Here is a 25577-nt window from a genome sequence, read left to right as displayed (position 1 = left end):
TATTAATTTTACTTAAATATATATTTATTAATATATATTTATATATTTATTTATCAATTTTATGTAAATATATATATATATATATATATATATATAAAGATTTTAATAATCTGAAAATATAATTTAGATTATATATTTTAATATTTATACAGTATCACACGGGACATGGGTGAATCCAACTGATCTTTGTGACCCTGCTTTATGTGTTGATTTTTATAAAAAGTGTCGCAAGTAAACGTGAGATTTATCTTAAAAAATACCTTACCAAATATTTGAGAAGAATGTCTGTTAAAGATCGTGTATGCAGCAAAAAAATCGATGACACCGTTTTATTCGCTTGTCGAGGAAAGAGCACGCTCCGAAATCGTTTATCGGTTGTCAGTCTCGTCCACGACGAAAATGTCGAAATTGCAATAACGAACTAAAATTGAAAATTGAAAAAAAAACCACGACAAAGTCTAGAAATGTATCAAAATATTAAAACGTTGTACAAGGCAAAAGATCTAGAAAGTAGGTCAATGCCGTAACAAGACAATTAGAAGATGCACCTTGAAAGCGTCATTTCTTCGGAGTAAATTGACAACACGAAACGATTTGCAATTTCATCGCATCAATTGTTCGCGCGATTACATTTCTCTCGTTACCGCCGCGAAGATGTATTTCCCTAGAGAAAGAAACAGGACCTCCCAGAAGCTACTGTCAAAGGAAAATCTCCCCCATAACGAGAAATAATTAAAAAACGTCCTGCTGATAGGGGACAAAAGTAGACCGTGTCAAAGGTTGGGTGTCTTGATCTAGAAAGAGTGCCGCGTTTTTCGCGTTTTTTACCTCAATCTACCGATCTTCTCGTCGTATATGTATGTGTGCGTGTCGCAAAAAGGGAGATGTTTGCCGAAGGAAGGGCGCGCGTTATTTCGGATGACCTACCTGGGATGCATTGACATCTAAATATAGCTCGCACATACGTGTGACCATTGTGGACACTCCAATTATGAAGCTGTATAAAAAACGCTTTTTATCCAGCTACTTTTTTTCTCTCGGTAAAAAACCATCTCTTTTACTTCGCCGCTAAGAAGAGCTGTCCACTTTGATAAGGCGAATAGATCCGAGAGATACTTTCTCGCGCTTCGTAATCCTCCTCCATCGTCGAAGTTGATTAATTCCGAGGACTTGTAACGCTATCTGATGAACTACACTGGGGACGAGTATAATTACTCCAATTTATTTCAGTATATTAATATTAAATGTATCTTTCCCTCCAATTTATTTCAGTATATTAATATTAAATGTATTTTTCCCTCCAATTTATTTCAATATATTAATATTAAATCCAATATATCCAATATATTAATATTTAAATGTATCTTTCCCTCGTATAAAGTGAAAAAGTGAAATAATGTGATGTAAGAGATTATACAAACATTTCTAATCAATAATAATAATTCTAATAATAATAATAATAATAATAATAATAATAATAATAATAATAATAATAATTTCTAATCAAATTTGATAATAAATTGTACAGACTCGAGAAATTGATCAAGTGTGTACGTATGTGTTCCTAAGAATTTAAAAAATTATTCAATATTTTTAGTTATAAAGTATTTTTAACTTGTGTTCTTCTCTCTTAATAAGAAATATAAAAATTATGAAAATTTGTTTTTATATTGCTCTGTTTTCCTCTTTTCATTCAATATTTATACAAGTAGTAAATTTCACGAAATTTTTGAAACGTTTGATCAATTCCATATATATTTATCCTTGTGTCGATAATATCAGAATTAGCACTATATGTCCAAATGTCCAGGATATTTATTATAGAATCGATTTTCTCAATTTTTGAAACGTTTGATCAATTCCGCATATATTTATCCTTGTGTCGATAATATCAGAATTAACACTATATGTCCAAATGTCCAGGATATTTATTATAGAATCGATTTTCTCAATTTTTCATAGACCTCCCATAGAATTTAAACATTCTGTATAGACATCAAACGCTGCTCGGAACGTTAGTTGGCATCCTGCTGATTAAGAAAGGTAGATCCTCTGTCACTACACGGATAAATGGTGTCTTTTATAAACACCGCCGAAAGAAAGAAGAAGCGAAAAAAAGAACAAGGAAAAAGAGAGGGTGATATAGAGGGAGATATAAAAGGTCTAGCATCCCTCGCCTATACCTGATGCGATCCGATGCTCGACTTTCCGAATCTGTTTCTAGAAGAGGATCGTATACGCTTGCACACAGTCGTAGATCCCTTGTGCATCGAGAGCTCAGTCGCCGATGGAACGTCAGCCACTGCACTTCCTGTATGTCTGGCTTTCAAGTTGTCAGATATGTTTTTTTCAAAAATGTTTTTATTGAATGACTACGTCTCGGACGAAATCGTATGCAGATAATTTTTTTTTACTAGTGTCATTATTTAAACAAAATATTTTTTCTGTTTCGAGATATGAAATTATTACAAGTGGATTTTCAAATTTATATTGTCATCAGGAGATTGTTCGCGGGAAATTCTCTTTTTTCGCAAACAATTCAATCACATGTTCGTTGTTATCAAAACCATTGAATTTTAGGACAGTTTGAGATTTGATTTATATCAAAATGATTTGCACGTTAATGTGACACGAGTCATGAAGACGATACAGTAGAAAGTGACACCGGTGAGTGTAAGATGCGGCTTTACGTGCGGGAGATTACGCTCGCAGACAAGAAAGGATAAAGGATTGGCACGAGAGGAAATCACTCGTCTGTGACAAATATCCTTTATGATGTGGTGCGTGATTCCGATTAAACTGACTCAGACGATTACACTCATCCGTCCATTGTGACACATAATTGCTTTTCTAAAAAATTATATTTATCATCGCAATATTTTTATTTATATAATTTAGAAATATTTAGTCATCTTAATTTATTGTTAGACACACTGCAGAATTATGAGACATGATGTACATTCTACTAAAAATTTTTCACAAAGATTTTTAAAATATCGAATATTTATCGATAGGAGTTTCAAGGGATTCGTAATTTTTAAATAATTCATATTTTCATAAATTTAAACACATAAAAGATTTTTGGCTAATCAAACTTAAGGAGAAAAAGTATATTTTTCAAATAATTTCAAGAGTATTTATATTTTAAATTTTATATTTTAATTTAGAACTTAAGAAATATATATAATATCTAATTTTGAAAATTAAGGTAATAAAATGTGTGAATATATAATTTTTTTCAATTTTTTTCATCTTCATTAGGAAAATTTTAACTAACAAAGTTTATTTAAAAGAATATTCTAAAAAATTGAAACAACATATATGTATGTAGAATTACTTGGAATTTAATCTTAATTTCAACATATCTTTTCACAGATAAACTAGGTATATATAACTCTTAGGTATTACTTCATAACTTTTTTAAATATCACTTCTATAACTTTTAGATATCATTACAATTAAACAGTTCATGGAACGTTATATATAATAATTCATTAACACAGTACCTCATTAGAATTGCGATATTAATAGCAGTTACGCCTGTAGCGTAGATTATTAAAATATCTACACAATAATAGTTAATACAATGAAAATACTTCCCTCGCATAGAACTAACAACCGTGAGGTGTGCAATTAACATCATTAAATATTTCCTCGCGGCCTATTATAAACAAGTAAATTCGCGCACAATTCTACTATATTAATTGCACCAAAACACTGCACCGCAGGAGGATAATCGTATTACGGGAAATATATTTATACATTTAGCGCGAGAACGACGTAATTCGTACACTTGTTGGCGCGGAAGACAACGTCCCGACTTCGCGGGAAATAAAATTGCCGCGTTGCTAATTTCGCGAAAAAAAGAAACGCTAACGCAACTCCATTCGTAAAACGTTTGCGAAATATTTTTGCCGGTTTCCTCTTTCGCATACGCCGTAAACGCGCTTCCGCTGCTCAGTTTCGGATAGTCACTTTGTCAGCCACGGTCGCGCATGCATTCCCGTTGCACGTTCGTGATTTATCGATTTCATCTTCGTTGTGTCTTCTATGTGCAGTGAGAAACGACGTTGAATCTTTATGCAAGTCGCTTTGTCTCGCGACGCAAGAATATGAGTGCTTCGCGAAGCTGTCTCCTGTCAATTTTTGCCGGGGACCATCGGTCGGTTTCGAATAAAGCTTTGTAAAAAAAGAATAGATAAAATGAGATGGATCGGAGGGAATTTATTTCTATGAAATCGAACATCTAAATCGAAATCGAATGTTTCTTTTTTGTACAATGTAAAAACCTATACGTCCTTTTATCGCTTCTTCTACTTTTTCTATGCCGGATGAGAAAGATACTTCAACTCTACATTCAGAATCGAGTCTATAATTCATCGAGTATAATTTAATTCCGTTTTAATATCAAATGTTCCGCATTTTTAATTCATTATGTATAAGAAATTCGTTCTTTTTTAACTCCCGACTCTCATGAGTATTAAAACGAATCGCAGAGTTAGACAAGAATGAATACGAACTCGATAATTCCAAAGCCAATATCAGAAATGGAAGATCGGATATCTCTTGCTGTGAAAGCTGAATTTCCGCCGATTTTTCTCATTTGACTAATTTTGTTGAAAAATGAGTAAAACCGAGATGAAATTCTGTTTGCAGCCGACAGTGGTCCGGCGACGAAGAGGATGATGCGACGAGAAGAAGCCACGTGACGACCGAGCATCCCTTGACTGAAGCGACGATTCCTCTGGTCAGCCATTCCAGGCTGCAGGAGCCGTCTTCCGTCCTGAATGTTGCCAATGTGCCCACCGGCGGAAGTCAAAATACTGCGCATCGCGCGCAGAGCCAGCAAGAGAGCGTGTTGCAGAAATTCCGAAAGAGCTTCTCATTGAGGTTCCACAAGAAGGGCAGTAAGGAGAGCAACGAGGAATGTCCCGCGGAGGACAATGATGGCTCGGGGCCCTTGGACGAGGAGGAGGGCACGGAGACTCCTCCCGTAACCTCCTCCGAGCAAAGCAACCAGCACAAAGACGACTCTAGCAATGACCAGAAATTCCGGTTCGTAGCGCGTCCCTCGCTCTCTTTAACACCTCGGGCATGATTTTAAATTTAGATCTGAGGATATCGCGTTGTTAAAGAAGCGCGGATAATTTCCGGCAGGTGAAAGAAATTCTTCATTCGAGCTTTGCTTCGAGCATAGAAAGAGATGATCTCAATGCAGCTTAATACAAGATTATCATTAAAAAAACAAAGAGATCATATTCACATTACTTTTAATGAAATCAATCTTTCGTGGAACACGCGTTTTCTTTTATATATTTTTTTATCTTTCTTAACTTATCTTTTTTTGTATAATTCTTAGCTTATCTTTATTACCAACACCTGCCAATTTTAATTTTAAGAATTAATTAAATGACAGATAGGAATTTATAAATTATAATATCTACTTTAATATCATTTTTGTATGTATCTGATATTATATTAATTTAATATCGATATTTTATGTATGTAATATAGAAAGAACATTTTTATTCTCAGAACCCTCAGAATATTTAATGAGATTAAGTCAATTTTATTCAATTTCGATTATGTAAAAATAAATAATTAAATTTATTTCGAATATGTAAGAATAAATAATTAAATTGAGTTACACGTGTTTGATATAACGATACGAGAAGTACAGTAATAATATTCGTCTTGAGGAGAGAAGTTTGACTAGAACTTGACCGAATATATTTAGGTTCGGCCCACTCGTCTGGAGGAGTAGCAAAGAAAGGAAAAAAGGCAACAAGGCCGCTCGAAATGCAAAGTGTAACAGTGGAGACAGCGGTATACAAATCGAGGTGAGAAGACAGACACGATTTCTTACATTTCTTCAAATAAAAGCTCAAAAGCTCAACAAATATTCGAACGGCATCTCATAACATTTGAGAGATTAAAACAGTTTTTGATGCGAAGAAAATATCTCAGACATTTAAAGAGACATCTTCATCTTTCAAATGTCCTTTAAATATCTTTCGAACAATTTAAACGATATCTTTCGTGCTGTTCGAAACTTTCCCAACGAGAAAAATGCTAACGTATGAAAGGAATAAATATCGCAAACGTCTCGCACAAATGATGTAGATGGTATCTGGTGGAGCGTTGACTGGTGGCAGTGGCGGTGGAATAATGGAGGGTGGTGACAGCTCCGAGTCGCACGATACGGACGATGTTCCCGACGACACCGACAGCCCTCCGGCCCTTCGCAGGCGAGTCGCCGATAAATCGCGGCCCCAGTCCGAGCTCATCAACCAGATACTGATTGACAAGTTCAAGGTAAGCTTTGTTCTTTTCTTTATCTCACGGTAGCTAACACAACTTAACGGTTTATCGCAGCTTTACAAGGAAATGCTCCAGCTCGTGCAAACGTCATTCATGATATATTAATTCCATGTAATGTAAAATTAATTAATGCAAATTGGTTTATAATATTGATTAAATGAATGAAATTTAATATTATTGCCTTCAGTTTTTCTTTATTTCGAGGTCAGAACTAGAAGAGCAATAAATCGTAAGACACAATCAATTCTTTGAAAATGTTTAGCATAATTTTTTTTAATTAATCTCTCGTCGGCTGCGATGGCAACTAGGTTACTTTATTTTTGTATTTTAAGTATGTTTCTTCTCGCATACAAACGATGATTTACATTAATTATTAATTATAATAACATGATAATCACACGGCGTTTATCGGATTTATGGTTGTAACTGTTTCCTCTGTATGGCATTAGTCATCTTGTATACAGTTTGACCACGCTCGTAAAAAGATTCGCTCGTGCTATTCTGTGATAGCTGTTCTGTGATAACTGTTTCTTATCACGAGCGCCAGGATACCAAGGAGGAAACGCGCTCATCGTTAGTTGATATAGAACTCGCAGTCATTAATGTAATTCCTGATGTCGTTATGTTTGATCTGAGCAATTTGCTTCGTTTTGTGCGTGTTCAAATATTGCTTTATGTATTATTAATTAAAAATTCATTATTTTTAAAGATATTAAACTTGAAGAATGGTATTTGCAATTAATTATGGAATTAAAAAAATAAAACAGAATCTAGATATAAATAATAAAAATTAAAAATCGATTTTAGGAAAAGTAAAATTTTAATCCAACACAAAAAGAGAAAGAAAGAGAGACTCACGTGACTTGGAAGAATTAAATAAAAACCAGTGCGCTTGTGATATATACATGAAGTGACATGTATCAAAACTTTTAGGAGAGCAATTGCTTTTTATTTTGTACTTTGCTGATAATGCTGCTTTGATAATTCGCGAAATATTGTAGAAAGAAAAAGAAACTCGCTTAGTCTACGCGTTCCACTTCGGAGCGACAAGTTAATCAGCTAACGCATGATTCGCAATCTCTAATGGAATCTGCATGATTGTTTCAGGCGGATCTGCAGAGTCGTGCATCGCGACACAATCATGTGCGACGTACGAACAGTGACTTAGGAGGCCAAAGGCTGCTCCAATGGGACACCAGGTCGGGATACGTTCACAATTATCGTCGGATGCTGTCGACTCCGTCGCCGATCAAGACGAGGCCACCCAGGCTCAGCCCGAGGCATTCCTCCCATGATATCGTTACGCTTAGAAGGTGCGTTCAATTACCGCAAATGCGTTTAATGTTCAAGCAACCCTTGTCGCGTACGCCTCATTAAATCATCGCCATCTGCGAACTACTTACGGCCCCTTATGACGGCTGAAGGAAACCCAAGATAATCGTTGCGCTTGAACCTTCTCGAGACATTTTTGTTAGTATCTCACTTGAAAATTTCTAATAAGGAAAACACAAATTTGATGTAAGAAATTTGATAAAGGAAGTATTCTTGAAGTAATTTTCACTAATGAGACTAAATAATTAATCGAATTCTATTAGCAAAAAAAGAATTAGGAATTTTTCTTATTATTTTTGAAACTTTATATATTAAAATTTTTTAAATTTATTTTTAATTTATTCTATAAAAAATTGCAAGATTGTCTAACCGAAATTATAATGGAAAAAAGTTCTTGTCCATATAGGACTTACGATGTTATTGTTTTAGACTTTTCATTCTTTTCAAATATTTTAAATTAAAGTCTTTAAAAATCTATATATATTTTATACGTGCAATTATTATATTCAATGGAAAAACAATTTAATCTTAATATGTTGTTGTTTATTGCAATCATGCTTCATCTTTCTTAGTATTTTTCTCTTGTATTTTTATTATTGTTTCTTGTTTTTTTTTAAATTTATTTTTTATATAATGTTTTCTATTCACGTGCATCTATTGATGTTTTTTAAACTATAATTTTTGTCAGCTGTATTAAAGGAATTTCTTTCCCGTTTATAAATAAATATATAAATAGAGATGAATAAATTTGAAAGCTCGAGATCCAACGTGCAACATTTTCTTAGGTTTCTAGAATAAAGACAAGCATAAGCTATCACTGCAAGTGTGAAGAGCTAGCAGTGTCGCAATAAAGAGGCAATAAAAGAAAAAAAAAAGAAAATAATAAAGAGACATCAAACGCTTATTAACTTCGCTCTTTTTAGCCGCACGGCCGAACCTTTTTAGCCTGACGCGCTCGCTGCTTTTTTTTATTTTCGAATCAGTAATAATTTTGACTTCTTCTCACAAACGCGACACTTATATTGTAATTCACATCTCGAACCAACAAACCCCTGAAAAGTAACTGACAACTTGGGAAAAACTGAAACTCTTTGTTCTCGAACCTTTCCAGTAAATCGAGGGAAACTAGTGGTAGGTAGATGGGTATTATAACAAACCACCTTCTCTCTTAATCTTTCCTCCAGTAAAAAGTTGATCTGCCACGCGTAACATACGTATATATATACCCTGTCATGTTGTACTATATATATATATATATATATATATATATATATATATATATACATATACACATATATCTATATACATATTATACCTACCTACTGTAATTTGTTGCTGAATGTTGTACCGATATGCTTAATACCTGAATACACGCTTTTGTTAATCCTTTCGTTCGACGCCGCACGTTAACGCGGTAATAAAAGCGAATTAATATCGAATTAATGTTTTCTTCTTTTCCTTCGCTCCAGTAACGCGAAAGGGAGGAGTTCTCGGACAAATCTGAGACGTTCGCTTAGTCAGCCACTGGGAATCAATCAGCTTTCGCCTCTAATGCGCACCAAAACTGCAGGTGAGTGTGCTATCGTATTATTATACTATTCTCTTAACTCAAAGATAGACTTTGAAACGTAGATCACGTTCCTTTTATTTTGCCTACCAAGCACATGCGTAAACCGTTCTCTTATCGCATTTGGAGAAGACGAGGTTGCACGTTCAATAGTTGTTAAGAGATATCATATACTCGCAAAAAAATATTTGTCTCTTTGTAAATTAATTCGTCAAAAAGATCTTTAGATTGTTAATCAATTTAATGAACATAATGTAACGTTTGAAAAAAATAAAATAGAAATTTTTAAATAATGATAGGAAAGAGCAAAATAATTTTTCATCAATTATTTATATTTTTTATCTCAGGAAAGCAATTGATTTAGAAATCACTGCAAGATCAATGTTAAGACACATTTGCTGGGTAGACAGATTTAACACGCCAGTAGAAAACCTTTTAATGACGTCTAGTGCACAGTGTACTACAGAGATCTCCGATTTCTCTCTAGACATCACCTTGAAGAGTATTCAGAGCATGCATCCCCCGTAAAGACGTTGTTCAGATATTCACACTGTGTTGTCGTCGAATGCACCCTCGTAAGAAAAAAAAAAGAAAGAACTGCGAGAATAAGAAATAGAAATACCTCCATATAATTATCGTGATGATTTCCGTGCCCTTGTGAAAACGTTGCTTCGTGTGGAATCGCTTCTGTTTTACAAGTAGTAAAGAATGGGTTTGCCGGAGAAAACCTCATAAGTGCACCATCCTGCATTCTCGCTTTTAAAAGAGGCGTAGCCTCTCATGGGTGCAATCAATTCACGCGTATTCACGGTTAATTGAATTTTTAAGAGGTACTCCGGCGAACTCTGTTATCTATCTCTCGAGAAATCTCATGAAAACTGTTTCATTCTTTTTCCGCTCACCAAAACGCTGCACGGTGGACGGTTTTTGGCCGGAGATCACGTGCTTGTTGTCACAATAACTTCCAGAAGGATGCTGACAAGCGAAAATCCAGCGGAATATCATTTACGTTACAGGATATTTTCTGCGCTGTGTATTAATGATTGATTTACTGATTGTGACTCTAATAGATAAAATTTTTATAAAAGGATTTAAAAAAAAGGAAAGATATTCCTTTGAAAAAGCTGAATTTTTGACATCTGTCATTTTAAGAAGAAAATTTTGAGATATACATTTTTCAGAAAACGTAGCAAAATCACGTATATCAATTATTATTTTTCATTTTATTTGTATTCAAGTATTTTCTTTACTTGTATTTATTTAAAAATCGGATCACACAACACTCGATTGACGACTGTCACGATGTATATCGCACTAAGGCTGATAGACTTGTATATTTTTTCTTTGTATTTTTTTCTTGATTACAACGAAATATTTTATTTCCAAAAAAATAGGCGTGAGATTACCCGGTGGCAACGTATTATCCGAGGACGAGCAGGATGGAAGAGCCGGCACATCTGACGACGAGATGATGTCCGACTCCGAATCCTCAATCGCTTCCTTGACAGATAAGAAGAAATCATTCGAGCAGACGATGGATGAAGAGATTGTCATCTTGGCCGAGGCTGTTTGGGACCATGTGGCGATGGAGCCGGAGGAGTTAGCTTTTCGTGCCGGGGATGTTATCGACGTCCTTGACACATTGGACAAAGATTGGTGGTGGGGCAGTTGCAGAGGGGAGCATGGGTGGTTTCCGGCCGCTTTTGTCAGGGTGAATATTTTCGAATGAGAATTTGTTTGATTTTAAATCAATTATGCACCCATCTTTTATTTCTAGAGTAATCCTAAAAGTTAGTAAAATATTAAAAATTACCTATTTCCATTTCTTCTACTTGATATATAAAATTTATTCCTGTCTGGCATATTAATTTAATTTTTTTGATTGATTAAATAATATTATTAATAATTAAGGATTTTAGCTAAAATAAATGTCTGCAGCTGCGAGTGAGCCAAGAGGATACAGTGGAAGATTGTTTGGCCGCGATAGCTTCAGGGGGATCCTCGGGCACTCAGCTGAGAAGACGAACGAGCGTTTCCTTGCTCTCGAATGAACAAGTGAGAACCAGCGTAGTCCGCGAGCTCGTCCAAACCGAGCGCGATTTCGTCAAGATCCTGCGCGATGTAGCCGAAGGCTATATCGCGGAATGTCGCAGGCGCACGGACATGTTTACCGAAGAGCAGATTGAAACGATTTTCATCAACCTCGAGGAGCTGTTGGACTTTCAATCTGAATTCCTGAAGGATCTTGAAGCTTGTATCGACTGGAACGCGCCGCACAAAAGCTGCGTCGGCGAATGCTTCCTCAATCATGTCAGTAGCATTATCGAATTAATTTGTTCGTGCTTCTTTTCCTTCACTAATAATTCTGTACTTGTCGATGAGATCGATATGTTTTCAAGTTCTTGCATTTTGACTTTCTGAAAAACTAGGTAAAAGAGTGTTCGAAGTAACTTTTTATGACTTTACATATATTTTGAATTATTTAAATAAAATTAAAGAATGTGACACGAGCATATGATTCTTTTAGAGAGCGGGCTTTCGCATGTATTCCGAATACTGCAACAGTCATCCAATGGCCACAGCGACGCTACAGGAGCTCTACCAGCACAATCGTTACAGCAAATTCTTCGAAGCTTGTCGTCTAATGCGGGGCCTCATAGAGATTCCCTTGGACGGATATCTATTGACGCCAGTCCAACGAATATGCAAGTACCCCCTTCAATTGGCGGAGCTACTGAAGTATACGAAAACCGATCATCCAGATTATCACAAGATTCAGGAGGCCTTGGAAGCAATGAGAGGCGTTGCGGTACTGATCAACGAGAGAAAAAGGCGGATGGAGAGTTTGGAGAAGTTGGCCGCGTGGCAAATGCGCGTAGAAGGTTGGGAGGTGCGTTACTCCTCGAGATTGTAGAGATAAAACTATCTTTGAAATTCGCCTGCGTTTCGGATCATCTCGGTAACGTTAATAAGTGCGAGTCTCTTGTTAAAGAAATTATTAAAATATACGTTTAATATCGATGATAATCGATCACAGGGCGAAGATCTCATAGAAGTTTCGTCGCAACTGATTTATCAAGGTGAGGCGATGAGAGTGAAGACCGGCATGTGGACGAACAATATCACGCTATTCCTCTTTGATCATCAACTGGTCTATTGCAAGAAAGACATTCTTAAGCGCAATACTTATGTCTACAAAGGTCGCATCTATCTTGACACTAGCGAGGTCATCGACGTACCCGATGGGAAGGGTAACTATTAATGTGACATTTCATTTTAATTACTGAAAAATATGTCTTTCTCTTACAATACAATAAAAACGAGAATAAATTGATGTAGAAAATTCTATTTTATATTTTAGCAAATGCCGTTAAATCAATAAGTAATTGAGAATATAAGAATTGATATACTATATTGCGATTTGTAAATGAAAATAAAACTCAATTTTATTCGTAGATCTTCAATCGGGGGTAACAGTAAGGCACTGTTTGAAAATATATAGTTGCGTCCGGGACAAGTGGTTGCTTTTTTGTTGCCGCACAGCGGAAGAGAAACGACGGTGGCTGTCGGCGATGGCCGAGGAACGAAGATTGGTAGCTCAGGACAGAAACGACGGATTAGAGTTTCCAGCAGCGGCCAGACAGCTTGCCAGGCTAGCTGCTAACAGGCAGCAAAATAGACCACCGATCAAACCTCGTAGTAAGTTTACATATGTGCATTTATCGTGTATCTATCCGATTAATTCATAAAAAAAGAATCTGATCCTAAACTATTTCTTTTATTATTATATTAACTTTTATTTTTATATTGAATTTCTATCATTGCAGATAAAACATACAAGAGGGAATCAACGTACGAGATGCCGACTATGATCACACAAGGTACTACCAACTCGCTAGGAAGGAAAGTCGGTACTTGGTTTACGTTTGGTAGCAGCAAAAAAAGCACGCGGCTTCAACCGTCCTGAGACAGGCCTACCTTCGTACCGTATATTGACCTATAAATCTGCAATTAACGGCGCTGTATCGTCCTGTCAGAATTTTGGTGTGAGATATCTCTCAATATTGATTGCTTAGAAATCTCTTTGAATAATCGTTTAAAAAGATCATTATTATCAATTGATATTTTGTCAATTAATACTGTTCATTTCACGATAGATTGAATCATACTATTTTTCATGAGTCGATGAACGATCTACTTTGATCGCTAGAGTTTCGTAGCATCAAGGACAAACAGCGTCTCGTCAAATGTACGGCACGGAGGTATTTAGATAACTCAAAAGTGAAAATTTTATCCTACAAAATACACTTTTCTCTTAAAGTAGGAAAAACAATCGCCATCGATTCCATACTTATAGCCTGTAAAGAACGGTGCAGCGATTCAAAAACACGAAAAACTTCAACGATCTTTCATTCACTGCCTCTCTCATGAAAGCAGGTGCTTCTCTACCAAACAGATAGTGTCATTGTCCAAATTAAATACTTGCAGGTGCATATACGATAAATGAATAAAAATCGCTCATTATGTCTATAATCTGAATCAGGAATGTCTTTCGTGACGCTTTGAATCAGTAGTTCTTTAACTGCTTCAGATCTGAAATCAATGTTCGATCATCTTTGTTATGATTTTGTTTTCATTATTGACTTCGTGACGTTGTCAATGTGCAGTTCAAGAACTACTACTACTATTTAGAAAGATGTTTCCGAGATGAAAAAAAAAACGTTGTTACAAACTGAGAGGGAGCTGTATAATCGATTTTGTAGATGCTTGACATTAGAAACTATCATTAATAATAGAGAACATGCGGATAGATTAGAGAGCTAGAAAAGTAAATAGTGAGTGTATAAAGTCAATAGCGGGCTTTTAAGGTACTAAAGAGAAAGTACTAGTCACTCTTCACAACGCGGATTGATGATGAACCGTAATAGATATGTATTGTTACACGCGCAATCGCTTTTTGAATCGAGCAGCTATGGATGGTATGTATCAAACGGCTGTATTTTTTATTATAATCGAAAGACTGACGACCGAAATGCTTCCTCGGGAGGAAACCGGTTGTAACCTTGAGAGAGAAATGCGACGGGATCGATTAAGAAATTTTTAAGTTTAATTCTCGTCACGTGAATTTTGTTAATTAAATCATTTGATTATTTCGAGAGTGTTGTCGATGAATTTTATGTAAAAAAGATGCAGTGAGAAAACTCATTGTTTGTAATATGATATGCAATTCTGCGCAAGTGTTAGCAAGTTTAATCAGGAAATCCGTGTTGATTAGTTTCGTAATAAATTTTGATCGGCCGATTCCGCACACCACTTTTCTCTCAACGAAAATGTAGATATATTTCTTAGAAGAAATCTCCAGCGAGCTATACAAGGTAACTTACTGCCTAACTAATGTTCGTTATTTCGCATTATAATTAATAATACTCATAATAGTTTGTATGGAATTGCGATCGGCGGGGATAAATAGAAGAGAGACAGCATGAAACAAGAGCAAAGAAAAGAAAAAAAATTTTGTTTCCGCGAAACACAGCAACAGTATTATACAGAATACAGAAAATGTGATTAGATTCAAAAAATATGTAAATACTCGCATATCATTCATATTCGACTGCGATATGAAGCGACAAGCTTCTAAAAAAGCAAGAAAAAGAGGGGGAAAAAGATGATCGAGAGAAGATCAAGTTTTTCTACTCTTGTACAGAAAAGAGAATCAGTTAGCCCAATAGAAGAATCTATGTTATAATGATATGCATATATCTATGCAGTCCTTTGGCAAAATGTTCGATCTATCTACAATTTCAACAATTTAATCACGGATCCTGAAAGTTTCTAACACTGCCAATAAGTTTAAAGAAATACGTCTTCGTTCGTTAGAATTATTTGACCTGATCTTTAATAAAATAAGATCGGTCACTCCAGATTTTTTCTATCTGAAGAGACGAAAGCTCGATATTTTGTCCTTTTGACGTTTGTATGCGGATGTATGGCACAATTCTGAGCGAGAGGAGATATTTATTGTTTTGTATAACACGCAGAAAGATATATTTTTACTTATTTCGAGACAGCGCGTAATTTACTATATACGACGAGGACAATATAATGATAAAATGAATGGATCAAGATTCCTACTGTACAGAGAGATCATTAGCCTGTTGATGTTTAGATTTAGGAGAGACGCAATTTGTTGCTGGACCCAACTCATTTCAGAGTTATTTTTATAGGAAAAACTACTCATTGGTTCTTGAATGTGATTTTTCTTATAAGTATTGCTGTTATACACATGGACTGCTTTAATAATGGCCAATGTAAGTATAAGGAACAGATGTAACTCATTATAGGAAGGATAAGATAGCGAGGATATCCCGAACAACATGAAAGTCTACGAAAGATATTTCTTGGATGTTCAAGAAACGTCTTTTGTATGATTTTGCAGGCATCTTTCAGTGATGTTTGTGTTGTCTTCGGGTGCGAAATCGAGTAATGCACGATTAAGCACAACTTTCCACATTCATGAGAAGTATATTTGCGATTTTACGATAAACAAGTAATCGAAATACATGAAAGTTCGGACCTCGCATTCACAAGCTCCCACATATTGGCAAGTGAATTACATATCTTACATGATTGATTAATTTATACTTTGGAGGATACTGTCTATTACAGCTAGAAATTATTACTTCTGCAAATCGTCAGGCAGCATAAAACTTGAGGAAATGCGCTTTGAAGCAATAAGTATTGTATTAAGCGTTATTATTATGATAATTTAAACTGTTATGTACATGACGCGTTTATATAAACGTATATTTTTTCTGAGATTTGATATCGTAACCATACATATACATACTCTGATGACGAGAAATGGAATTCAGTTTTTTTTTTGTAGCGAGATCTCTAACTATACTAATAAATCTATAAGAGGAAAGGCACAGAGATATCGTATGTATCGTTCTGTTTTCTGTACATATATATAGATGTATTTTGTAAGTGTAAATAACATAGATCTATTGATTAGAAAAACCAACTTTAACGCGTTTTTTGTAGCAATTAAGTGAACTATTAATAATATTAAGCAATATATCTGACGTTCGCGTATGATTAATTGTTGATTCAACCGATGATATCGTTTTGTATATTTGTATATCTCTCTAATTTAACGATTTCGCTGATGAATTATCATGCGAGATCAATTGTTCATTATTGTTTATGTACAGTAGAACATTATATGATATGATTGTCATTATTTTACAATTATGAATATATATATATATATATATATATATATATATATATATATATATCCCAAGCTACACATATATATGTAAATAAACATTTTGTAACTATCATACTTTATTCATGATTTCTTTCTTTTTATTTGTTTATATAATGTGATAAAAAAAGATATATTTATACTGACATAAGATAATGCAATAAAAGGATTTTGCTTTGTCCAATGCTAATCCTAATCTAAGTACCCAGGACAAATGTATTACCCTGCTTTGAAATTTGCACTTTTAATTTTGAATTTTCATCTCTCAATTGACTTACGACTTGTCGAAGAGTCTTAGCTTCTTCTATCAACTGTGCGTTTTCATCCATACTCTGGGAAAGTTTTTCCTGAGCTTCCCTTAATTCTGTAATGTATTCACAAGCTCGTGCTAGTATACCTCCTTTGCTCTATAAACAAATCATCATTATAGAAAATAATAGAAAACTTATTTTTATGAAATTGTTGATACATTAATTTAAGAGTTTGCAAATATATACTTGTGGTTCAAAATTCCCTTTTGCATCTCCCTCTTTATTCACATTTTGATCGCATTCTGCCAAGAGTTTCCCTAACTTAGTAATCCAATTGTTAATTTTATCTCTTCTACGTCTCTCAACTTCATTGTGTGTTGCTCTTCGCCTTTCATCTCTCTATAAATATAATATATAGTAATTTAATTAATTTTCTAAATAGAAAAATAATATAAAATGCAATACAATAGAAAAAAAATTTACTTTTTTTACATTTGTAATAATATTCTGTGACCCTTCTAACTGTAATTTGGTTACACGTGGTGCAACTGTTCTTGCAGACTCTGATGTCGCAACATCATTGCCATTACTGAGTACATAGAATTGTCCATTTAACGACGATGCTAAAACCTGTACTGTATTGTTTACAGGAGTGGCTATAGAAACCTCATTGTTTTCTCTGTGATTATTGCTGACTTGCATAACTTTATAAGCTACTGTATTGTCACCTCTGTTTATTGCATATAAATGATACTGTACATTATCATCATCAGCCTCTACCTCAGCATCACAATCCACTATTTCTGCTTCTTCCAAAACTACACCAATAGTTTCGTCGTTCATTGTATTTTCATCTGCACTGTAACATAAATATTTTGTTTTAAATCAAAGAGAAGAGAGAGGGAAAATTATAATTTGTAACAAAAATAATAAATTTGTAACAAACATAAATTTTGTTTGAGAGAATATATATATATATTTATATACACCTTTGTGTATACAGAATATATAAGTATATATACACTTACCTCCCATCGATGGTATCGATGTGATTAACAACTTCCATCTCAATAAAAAGCAATAAACATTTTTATGATCATTAACTTTATATATAAACGACACACCTTTGATATATTAAAAGGTGTATATAAACGATTATAGACGATTTTATGGATGAAATTTTATGAGACCAATAATTCCCTGGGAACACTTGCACTGGTCGACACAATGTGAAAAATTACACTAGTGTTCTCACAAGAAATATTGCGACTGAAGTCTGGAGTTAATGTGTTTTTTCGCGAATAACGATTAGATTAGGAATGACATATCTATTTACAACACAGAGAAGAATGAAAGATTCATGGCCCGCTTTTAGATGATGAATCTTTCAAAGCGATACGCCTTCTGTAGACGTTAACAACTATGGACATGAACTATAAAGCCAGTGTCCACGAAGTGTGACGTGTTTTCGGAGGGTAACATATGATGTGCACAATTTCTGGTTCTGTTCCGTACTATGTTGCTCTCTCAGAAAAGATTTCTGTTAACGAGACAAAAATATTCTTAACATGTTTAAAATGTTTTACAATCTTATGCAGTGTAAAAATAAAACAATTTTAAAATAAAAACAATTCTTATTTTTATTCTTTTTTCTCAAATTAAATAAGATTGTCTTTATAATCTGGAAACAAGAATAACATAAAGAAATCTAAGCTTATACATTCTTGCAGTCTTAAAATAATTGGATATTAGCATCAGTGGTTGCGCGAAACTGATATGCGCTTCCATAGACTTAAGAATTTTTTATTTAAGATTAAAATATTTTCTTTTTAATAAAAAATATGATTGTCGCTATTAATAAAAAATATGATATCGCCAATTTTATGATAAATTGAAATGTAATAGCATTAGATGGAAATATTTTCTGTGGGTGTGTTCATCTGAGATATTTGCACTATATTTAGAGATATGAAAAAAAATATATACATATATACATATATATAATAAATGTAATAAATTAAATATAGGAAAATAAAACTATAGACTTAATTACTAGATTTAACAAGTATATGTATATGTATTTAACAAGTATATGTATTGAGTAATAAAATAATATTTCGTATGAAAAAAACAAAAGATTTATTTTATCTCATTTGGTTTTTATCAAAATTGTAGCTTCTATACTGATTAAATAAAATTTTAACGTTAAATGACATTTTCTGAGATACGTTTTATTTACTAAATTTTAAAATAGAAACTGTCAAATACAAATAATGATCTTGAAAAAAACTATAAGTATTCAAAAATAAGTTAAAGTGTGATGCATATGTTAACGATATCGTTTAAAAGAGATTTAAATTTTAAATTAAAAATATTATTTTTATATTTAAATATCATAATTAATCATACGTATATTTACATAAATTAGTATAAACATTTTAATGCATATATATGTATGTGTACATAAATGTAAATTTAACAACGATTTAAGGCTTCAAAGTTACAATTATTAAAATATTAAATTTTAAGATCATTTAATTAAATAAATCCGAATGATTGTGCAAACAATTCTCAAGGGCCCGAAGATTAGTGTAAAGATGAATCATCTGAAGGCTTTTTTTTACCCGCCGAATCTGACCGATGTAATTTGCATAACATATATTTTTCTCTTCGCAAGAAACAAATTAAATTAATACATTAGTCTATAATTTATTATATTAATTAACTATATATAAGTGAATCAAATTAAATAAATTTAATAAATATTAAATTTAAAATGTTTTATTAATTATTAGAATACAGAATTTAAATATTTGTATTTCATTAATTACCGATATTGATGTCAAGTTCTTGACAAGCTCGAAACGTATTCTGAAATATTAGGAAATTATTAGGCGAATATAATCATGTTGGAGGTAGCACAACTAGCACCTAACTAAATTATCGACCGTTGAAAGTTTACCTAACTAAATTATCGACCGTTGAAAGTTACCTTTACCTTTAGCGGTAGTCTGCTGCATTGTCGACGGTCGGTCTTTTTCTGTTAGTCTTAGCTCCTATCCGATCATATTCGCCTAATACTTTCCTAATATTTCAGAATATAAATGGAGCTTGAAAATCATCGACGTTGAGTGAATTGTCGATAATCAGCGATCTATAAATATTGAATTTCTGAAATATTAGTAAAATATCCGACGAATAATATAAAAAGTGGTGACACTAATTACAAAACCAAGAATTGCAAGTATTTTTATTTAAAATTTTAAGTCTAATAATAATTTGTATGACAAAAATATAAATTTGCAAATGTGTTAACTCTAAATATGCAAATAGATTACTCTTGAAAAGAATTCGTAATGACTTTATAAAACACTAGCTATATTTAATACATAATATATAGAAACATTTCTTTTCGAGGGATTGAAATGTCACTAAATGGAGATTTAAAAAAAAATATATTTTTTATCAGATATCTCTCGAAATATCAATTATGAATTTTTTAAATCAAACATATATTGCCATGACGCCATATGCAGTCTACAATCCAGCGACCAGATTATATTCGAAGTTTTAAGTCCAGCTACTATCTATGACAATCGATTGCAGTTGATCGAATCAATTAATTGAACGATTGTATTCCAGCTCGCTTTTTGGATCGACATATATAAATATTTAACCAATTAATCATTGACATATACACTGGACTGAGCATCGCGATAGACAGGCGAGCGCACGCTGTAGAGAGAGAAGTACTACATGGGAGGCCTATGTCTGTCTCTTTTGCTAGTATCTCATTTTGATAATTTTGTTTCCCATCTCGATGGGCAGGAACCAATTAAACAATTAATCGAATAATTGCATTTTGGGTCGCTTTTTTGTTCGGTATGTATATAAATATTTAAATCAATTAATCGTACAACTGCATTCGGCTCACACACCATATTACCCGGCGAGTTATCGCTCGAGAGAGGCAGGCAACATGCTCGACGACGTGCGCGATTTCGATCGTCCGCGCGCAGACGAAAAACGGCCAATTTATATCTGGACTTCCGGGCGCGATAGCGATTTCATTCTTTTTGCATAAAATTCTACACCATTTCGCGGCACTACCGTTTAAAACTCGTCCCGATCGTCTGAGGAGCGGCTGACTTACAGTGAATATCCGAAATTTGCTTCTGCTCTCACACTTAAGTGTAATATTTATATCTAATAAAAAAGCGAGTCGGAATGCAATCAGTCGAATAGTGAATTAAATATTTATATATACCAAACGAAAAGATGAATCGGAATGCATTCGTTCGATTAATTCGTTAAATATTTATATATATACGAATAAAACGAATAAAAAAGCGAGTCGGAATGCAATCAGTCGAATAGTGAATTAAATATTTATATATACCAAACGAAAAGATGAATCGGAATGCATTCGTTCGATTAATTTCTTAAATATTTATATATATAAATATATATATATATATATATATATATATATATATATATATTTATGCATTCCGATTCATCTTTTTGTTTGGTATATATAAATATTTAATTCACTATTCGACTGATTGCATTCCGACTCGCTTTTTTATTCGATATATATAAATATTTAATTAATTAATCGAACGATTGCATTCCGATTCATCTTTTCGTTCGATATATATAAATATTTAATCAATTAATCGAACGATTACATTCGGGTCCGCTTTTCGTTCGGTATATATAAATATTTAACAAATTAATCGAACGATTGCATTCGGCTTGCCATTTTACTCGCCGCGTTACAGTGAATATCGCGCGAGAGAGGCAGGCAACATGCGCGGCGTCGTGCACGATTTCGTCCGCGCGCAAACGAAAAACGGCCAATTTATATCTGGACTTCCGGACGCGATAACGATTTCATTCTTTTTGTATAAAATTCTACACCATTTCGCAGCACTACCGTTTAAATCTCGTCCTGATCGCCCGAGGAGCGGCTGACTTACAGTGAATATCCGAAATCTACTTCTTGGACTCACACTTAAGTGTAATATTTATATATATCGAATAAAAAAGCGAGTCGGAATGCAATCAGTCAAATAATGAATTAAATATTTATATATACCAAACGAAAAGATGAATCGGATTGCATAAATATATATATATATAAATATTTAAGGAATTAATCGAACGAATGCATTCCGATTCATCTTTTCGTTTGGTATATATAAATATTTAATTCACTATTCGACTGATTGCATTCCGACTCGCTTTTTTAATCGTTTTATTCCTATATATATAAATGTTTAACGAATTAATCGAACGAATGCGCGATATTCACTGTAACGCGGCGAATAAAATGGCAAGCCGAATGCAGTCGTTCGATTAATTTGTTAAATATTTATATATACCGAACGAAAAGCGAACCCAAATGTAATCATTCGATTAATTGATTAAATACTTATATATATCGAACGAAAAGATGAATCGGAATGCAATCGTTCGATTAATTAATTAAATATTTATATATATCGAATAAAAAAGCGAGTCGGAATGCAATCAGTCGAATAGTGAATTAAATATTTATATATACCAAACGAAAAGATGAATCGGAATGCATAAATATATATATATATATTTATATATATAAATATTTAAGGAATTAATCGAACGAATGCATTCCGATTCATCTTTTCGTTTGGTATATATAAATATTTAATTCACTATTCGACTGAGTGCATTCCGACTCGCTTTTTTATTCGATATATATAAATATTACACTTAAGTGTGAGAGCGGAAGCAGATTTCGGATATTCACTGTAAGTCAGCCGCTCCTCGGACGATCGGAACGAGATTTAAACGGTAGTGCTGCGATATGGTGTAGAATTTTATGAAAAAGAATGAAATCGCTATCGCGTCCGGAAGTCGAGATATAAATTGGCTGTTTTTCGTCTGCGCGCGGACGGTCGAAATCGCGCATGACGCGCGCATGTTGCCTCCTTCTCTCGAGCGATATTCGCTGGAACACGGCGAATAAAATGGCGATTCAATGCAATCGTTTAATTAATTGGGTGGTTATGTACGTATACAGAAAATAGCGAACCGAATGCAATTGTTCGATTAATTAATTAAATATTTATATATATCGGACGAAAAAGCGATGCGGAATGCAATCTTTTGATTAATTGATTTAATATTTATACATATCGAACGAAAAGCGAACCGGAATCGTTCGATTAATTGATTCGATCTGCAATCGATTGCCGCAGACAATCACTGATCGTGGACTCAAGATTTAGAATGCATATAGCATCAATATATTGATCAATATAGTTCAATAATTTGATTTCTAAAAGATTCATAATAGCACGATATTCCGAGAGATATTTGGTAAAGTAATATATTTTTTAAAAGTCTCCATTTAATGACATTTCAGTCCCCAGAAAAGAAATTTTTTTATATTAAATATAGCAAATATTTTATAAAGACATTGCGAATTCTTTTCAAGAGTTTAATATGTTTTTGAATCTATATTTTTATGTACAAAATTAAGGTACAAAGCTTTAGACTTAAAATTTTTAGAATACTTGCAATTCTTGGATTTTTAATTAATGCCACTCCTTATCTAATTATATTTGTCGGTTACTTTGTTAATATTTCAGAATTTCAATATTTACTATAATATTTATAGTTCGCGGATTACCGCGATTCAATTCACCCGACATTTATGATTTTCAGGCTCCATTTATATTCTGAAATATTAGGAAAGTATTAGGCAAATATGATCAGATAGGAGTTAACACTAACAGAAAATTACCGCTTGTCGATAACGCAGCAAACTAAAGGTAAACTTTCATCGGTCGATAATTTAGGTAGGTAATTTTACTAGCGTAGATAATTTGCTAGTTTGTGCTACCTCCAGCTTGATTATATTCGCCTAATAATTTCCTAATAATTTCAGAATACGTTTCCAGCGAAGAACGTGACATCAATGTCGGCAATTAATGAATCACAAATATTTAAATTTTGAAATATATATATTGCGATAACGAATATAATAATCAATAATATGTATAGTTTAAATTTAATATTTATTAAATATAAAATTTATTTGATTTGATTTATTTGCATATAAATAATTAACTAATATAATTAAGGTAATGATGTGTTGTCTTAAATATGCAAATGAAATATAAAATATCTTAGTAACTATAAGGAACTTGATTTGAAAAGAATGTTAATTACAAATAAATCCTTTACAACATTTAACAAGATCAATGTGATTAAAATATTGTGTATGCTCTTTCCTCTTTTTTTAATAGATTATTGCCTAATTTAATAAACTTTATTTATTAAATTTTAGTTAGAGATATAACATTTATTTCGTTTAGAGATATAACATCTATTTCTAAAAATATTGTTCATTATTTTCTGTTTATAATAAAGGTTCGGAGAAAAATGTACATAGAGAGAGAAACATAAAAAAAATTACGCACACGATATATTATTTCAATATATTGAATTTTATTACAAAATCTTTTTGTTTAGGCTACAACATGTAATATAATAATTGCGTTTAGTCTAGACCCTTATCAAAAGAAAAGCTAAACTGCACCACGTTTACTATTGTCTTAATGAGCCACTCCGCAAATTTATACGCCTCGAGGAAGGACTCATAGGGACAACGAGAAGGAAAACACACGTAAATGCTACAAATCATTCCTATGCATAAAAATTGAAATCCATGCCCGTATTACGGTCCAAAAATTATTCAACTTTCTCATTGTTGTACGATATCATTGTATCGCAAACGTGTGTCTATATATATAAATATATGTATATATATTATTCAAAATATTACAAATTAGGAAATACTTCACTAAATGCACAATGCCACGCGTAAAAATTCTATTTAGGATATCTCTAAATTGGAGTGACGAATATTCCAATACTCCATAAGTAGATATTTCGTGATAAACGCGATATTTATCGATATTTTAAATTACTGAAAAATTCGAGATACAAAGAATGATTTGAAACGCACATATGATCTATAACATTCCTTCGTTACAAACAAAATTTGCGCAAATTTAACAAAGAATTCACTCTTTCCCAATCTTCAGAATAATATTCTTAGTTCTCAGGAAAGCGGGCCATTGGATTTTGCATTGAATTCTTTAAATATTTATAAGTGATTTTTTGTGATTTATAAAATGACATTGGTCGTTCTAGCATCGACAATGTAGATTTGTCATCGAGAAAATTTCGCTGATTATACGATTTCCGATATGCCGGCGCGAATAAAACATGCTTATCTCTATACAAATCAATATCAATGTAAATGAGATCGCGGGACGATCATCCCGCCGATTGCACGCTAAAGAAAAAGGAAGCAGCATAATCGCTATATTGAACATGATACATCTAGTTCTCCTCGATGCGTAATCTAGAATCGGCGGCTCTTAAGACTTGCTGTGTCTAAAGAAGAAGACGAAGTAATTGCGTACATCAATCGCTGACAATCGACATACATCGTAATAGGTGTAAAAATAATAAAATTAGTGATAGTAAACCCCTCTATTACATGTTATACGGCATGTAATTTGTGTATGTGAATGTGTTCTTTCATACGTGTATACGTGTATATAACCGTTCGATCCGGTCGTAAAACGTTCAACATAATAAAGGAAACTCTCCCAAGCAAGCTAATTCTAAGATAATGTAATATCTTTTTCTTGTTTATTCATATAGCTTCTATTTATATTAGGTATGCACGTACGTGTGATAACTAAACAGATACATGATTTTCTTTTCTTCCATCGCATCACACACGTGATTTGCGGCCACTAGCGGCCTCGTC

At 33.3% G+C, this 25577-nt stretch overlaps 2 protein-coding genes across 8 annotated transcripts in view; one reads left to right on the top strand and one right to left on the bottom strand.

The window, feature by feature from the left end:
* Window positions 1-15788, top strand: part of LOC105252011 — a 125699-nt gene extending 109911 nt beyond the window's left edge. For 5 of the 6 annotated variants that reach the window (XM_025412615.1, XM_025412614.1, XM_011259174.3 and 2 more), the window contains 11 exons: window positions 4657-5055; window positions 5738-5840; window positions 6124-6315; window positions 7429-7634; window positions 9123-9223; window positions 10615-10931; window positions 11159-11530; window positions 11748-12110; window positions 12258-12471; window positions 12677-12919; window positions 13048-15788. In XM_025412615.1, coding sequence (XP_025268400.1) covers window positions 4657-5055; window positions 5738-5840; window positions 6124-6315; window positions 7429-7634; window positions 9123-9223; window positions 10615-10931; window positions 11159-11530; window positions 11748-12110; window positions 12258-12471; window positions 12677-12919; window positions 13048-13187 — 2650 coding nt within the window. In that variant the 3' untranslated portion in view covers window positions 13188-15788. Of the gene's footprint in view, window positions 1-4656; window positions 5056-5737; window positions 5841-6123; window positions 6316-7428; window positions 7635-9122; window positions 9224-10614; window positions 10932-11158; window positions 11531-11747; window positions 12180-12257; window positions 12472-12676; window positions 12920-13047 lie in introns of those variants that run through there. The other variant, XM_011259175.3, reaches the window with a different exon arrangement.
* Window positions 15789-16535: 747 nt separating this feature from the next.
* On the bottom strand, window positions 16536-18266 carry LOC105252010 (upstream stimulatory factor 1). 2 transcript variants are annotated; one of them, XM_025412604.1, is made up of 4 exons: window positions 17770-18266; window positions 17234-17600; window positions 16988-17140; window positions 16536-16897 (listed from the first exon to the last, which is right to left on the bottom strand). In XM_025412604.1, exons 1-4 carry the CDS (start codon window positions 17805-17807, stop codon window positions 16688-16690), a joined length of 768 nt encoding a protein of 255 aa, XP_025268389.1. In that variant the 5' UTR covers window positions 17808-18266; the 3' UTR covers window positions 16536-16687. The 2 variants fall into 2 exon arrangements, with proteins under 2 accessions (XP_025268389.1, XP_011257472.1); XM_011259170.3 differs by having other exon boundaries at window positions 16540-16897; window positions 17225-17600; window positions 17770-18197.
* Between the last annotated feature and the right edge of the window lie 7311 nt (window positions 18267-25577).

The sequence above is a fragment of the Camponotus floridanus genome, unplaced genomic scaffold, assembly GCF_003227725.1.
Source record: "Camponotus floridanus strain SB8 unplaced genomic scaffold, Cflo_v7.5 scaffold53, whole genome shotgun sequence".
Lineage (NCBI taxonomy): Eukaryota > Metazoa > Arthropoda > Insecta > Hymenoptera > Formicidae > Camponotus > Camponotus floridanus.
This window is presented reverse-complemented; position numbering and strand designations above follow the sequence as displayed.